At 61.2% G+C, this 1,566-nt stretch overlaps 1 protein-coding gene across 1 annotated transcript in view; it reads right to left on the bottom strand.

Moving 5' to 3' along the window:
* The window catches only part of LOC103771147 (mitochondrial chaperone BCS1), a 3,494-nt gene extending 2,519 nt beyond the window's left edge, over positions 1-975 (bottom strand). The window contains exons 1-3 of the mRNA XM_008938435.1: positions 656-975; positions 244-380; positions 25-129 (exon numbers count right to left, since the gene is read on the bottom strand). Of these exons, the coding sequence (XP_008936683.1) occupies positions 25-129; positions 244-380; positions 656-975 (562 nt within the window). The remainder of the gene's footprint in view (positions 1-24; positions 130-243; positions 381-655) is intronic.
* Between the last annotated feature and the right edge of the window lie 591 nt (positions 976-1,566).

Here is a 1,566-nt window from a genome sequence, read left to right as displayed (position 1 = left end):
CGCGTCCCTCAAGCACCGCGGACCCGAGAGGCCGGCGGCGGCGGGGGAACCCGAACTTCCGCCACTCCGCCCCCATGGCCGTGTACATGATGGTGCCTCCCTCCTGCTGCCGCAGCGCCAGCTCCCGGGCTGCAGAGAGAGGCGCGGGGGATGCTGGTGGGGAAGAGGGTCTCCTGGGAGCCCTGAGTGTCGCTGGGGAGCGGGCTCATTCCCAGCAGGACCCCACGCAGCTCCCCTACAGACCTTCCTGGAGGATGTTGAAGAAGATCTCCCGGTCGGTGCCCAGCGCAGTGAAGGTGACGGACTCCCAGGGGGTCCCCGTGTGCAGGTCGATCATCTGCTCCCGGTTCCGCTCGATGCGAATCCACTTCCTGCGATACCTGCGGCAGGAAGCGGGGTGTGGGGGATGGGGGTCTAGCACCGCTCACCTCCACCCGGCCTGGCACGCGCACCGAGGAGAACGCTCATCTTGGGTAAAGGAGTGGTCTCTCACCGGTGAATACAGACTCCTCTCGCTGTTCTCCATCTCCAGCTCTAACCCAGGTGGAAGGAGGAGGCAGGATCCTCTTCGCTACCTCCAGGGCCCCCCCAGGTTGGAGTTTCCTTCCCAAAATGATGGTCAACCCCCAGACCGCTTCCCGCTGCTCTCCCTTACCAGATGAAGTGGTTCCCAGGGCTGGGGACAAAGTCGAACTTGGTGCTGACACGCCCGCTTTCGTGCTGCAGGTACGATGTCTCAACGCTGAGGTGCTGTGTGTGCTTAGCGTGGTGGGAGATCCAGTTCAGCAGCCAGCTGTAGCTCTTATCCTTGCTGGGCACCTCCAAGGTGATCATATAATGGCGCCTAAAAGCCACCAGCCCAAACTGGGCCCCTTTCCGGGCTAACGCCAGGGCTGTGCCCACCCCAACGAGGCCAAACCCAGCCCCAAAGTACTGGTTGTCCTTCAGTCCTAAGATGAAGTCAGAAAAGGGCATTGTGGGAGGTTAAGCTGCTCCTTTCCACACCATCGTCTGTGTGCTCTGGAAACAAACCTGCATGGAAAGAGAAGGACTGCAGGGCAGAAGGGGACACAACAGATCATTTGCAGTTCCCTGGCCTTTACCGTGGTGGGTTCTTAAGGCAAAAGGCTGTCTGGCACACTTGGATCCCCCACGTACTTATATTGCTACCGGGGGTTCCGAGAGCCACTGGCTGCAGGACCCTCCTCCACCTCTGCAGCCCCTAGGTGAGAGAGGCAGGAGAGGGCCAGGAGCTGGAGGCTCTCAGACCACCAAAGGACCACCTCCCACTTCTTCAGCCACGACAAGCCCAGACTTTTACAATGTTTTGTTCTTTAAACAGCTAGAAACCACCGAGCGCTGCGATGATCTGAGGTTTATTGTTTGAAAAAGCCGAGGCGCATCCCCAGGCTGAGTCGAGAGCCGGTTCTTCGCCGCTAGCAACGGACACGTGCCTGTGGCGGAAGCGGCGGCTCCGCGCCAGGACAAAGCGCAGTCCCGGCAGGGCGAGGCCGCCCCTGCCCCACGGGAAAGCGGCGGGCTCTCGGTGGGGGTTCCGCCATGCGG

Source organism: Merops nubicus, unplaced genomic scaffold, assembly GCF_000691845.1.
Source record: "Merops nubicus isolate BGI_N331 unplaced genomic scaffold, ASM69184v1 scaffold26684, whole genome shotgun sequence".
NCBI lineage: Eukaryota > Metazoa > Chordata > Aves > Coraciiformes > Meropidae > Merops > Merops nubicus.
This window is presented reverse-complemented; position numbering and strand designations above follow the sequence as displayed.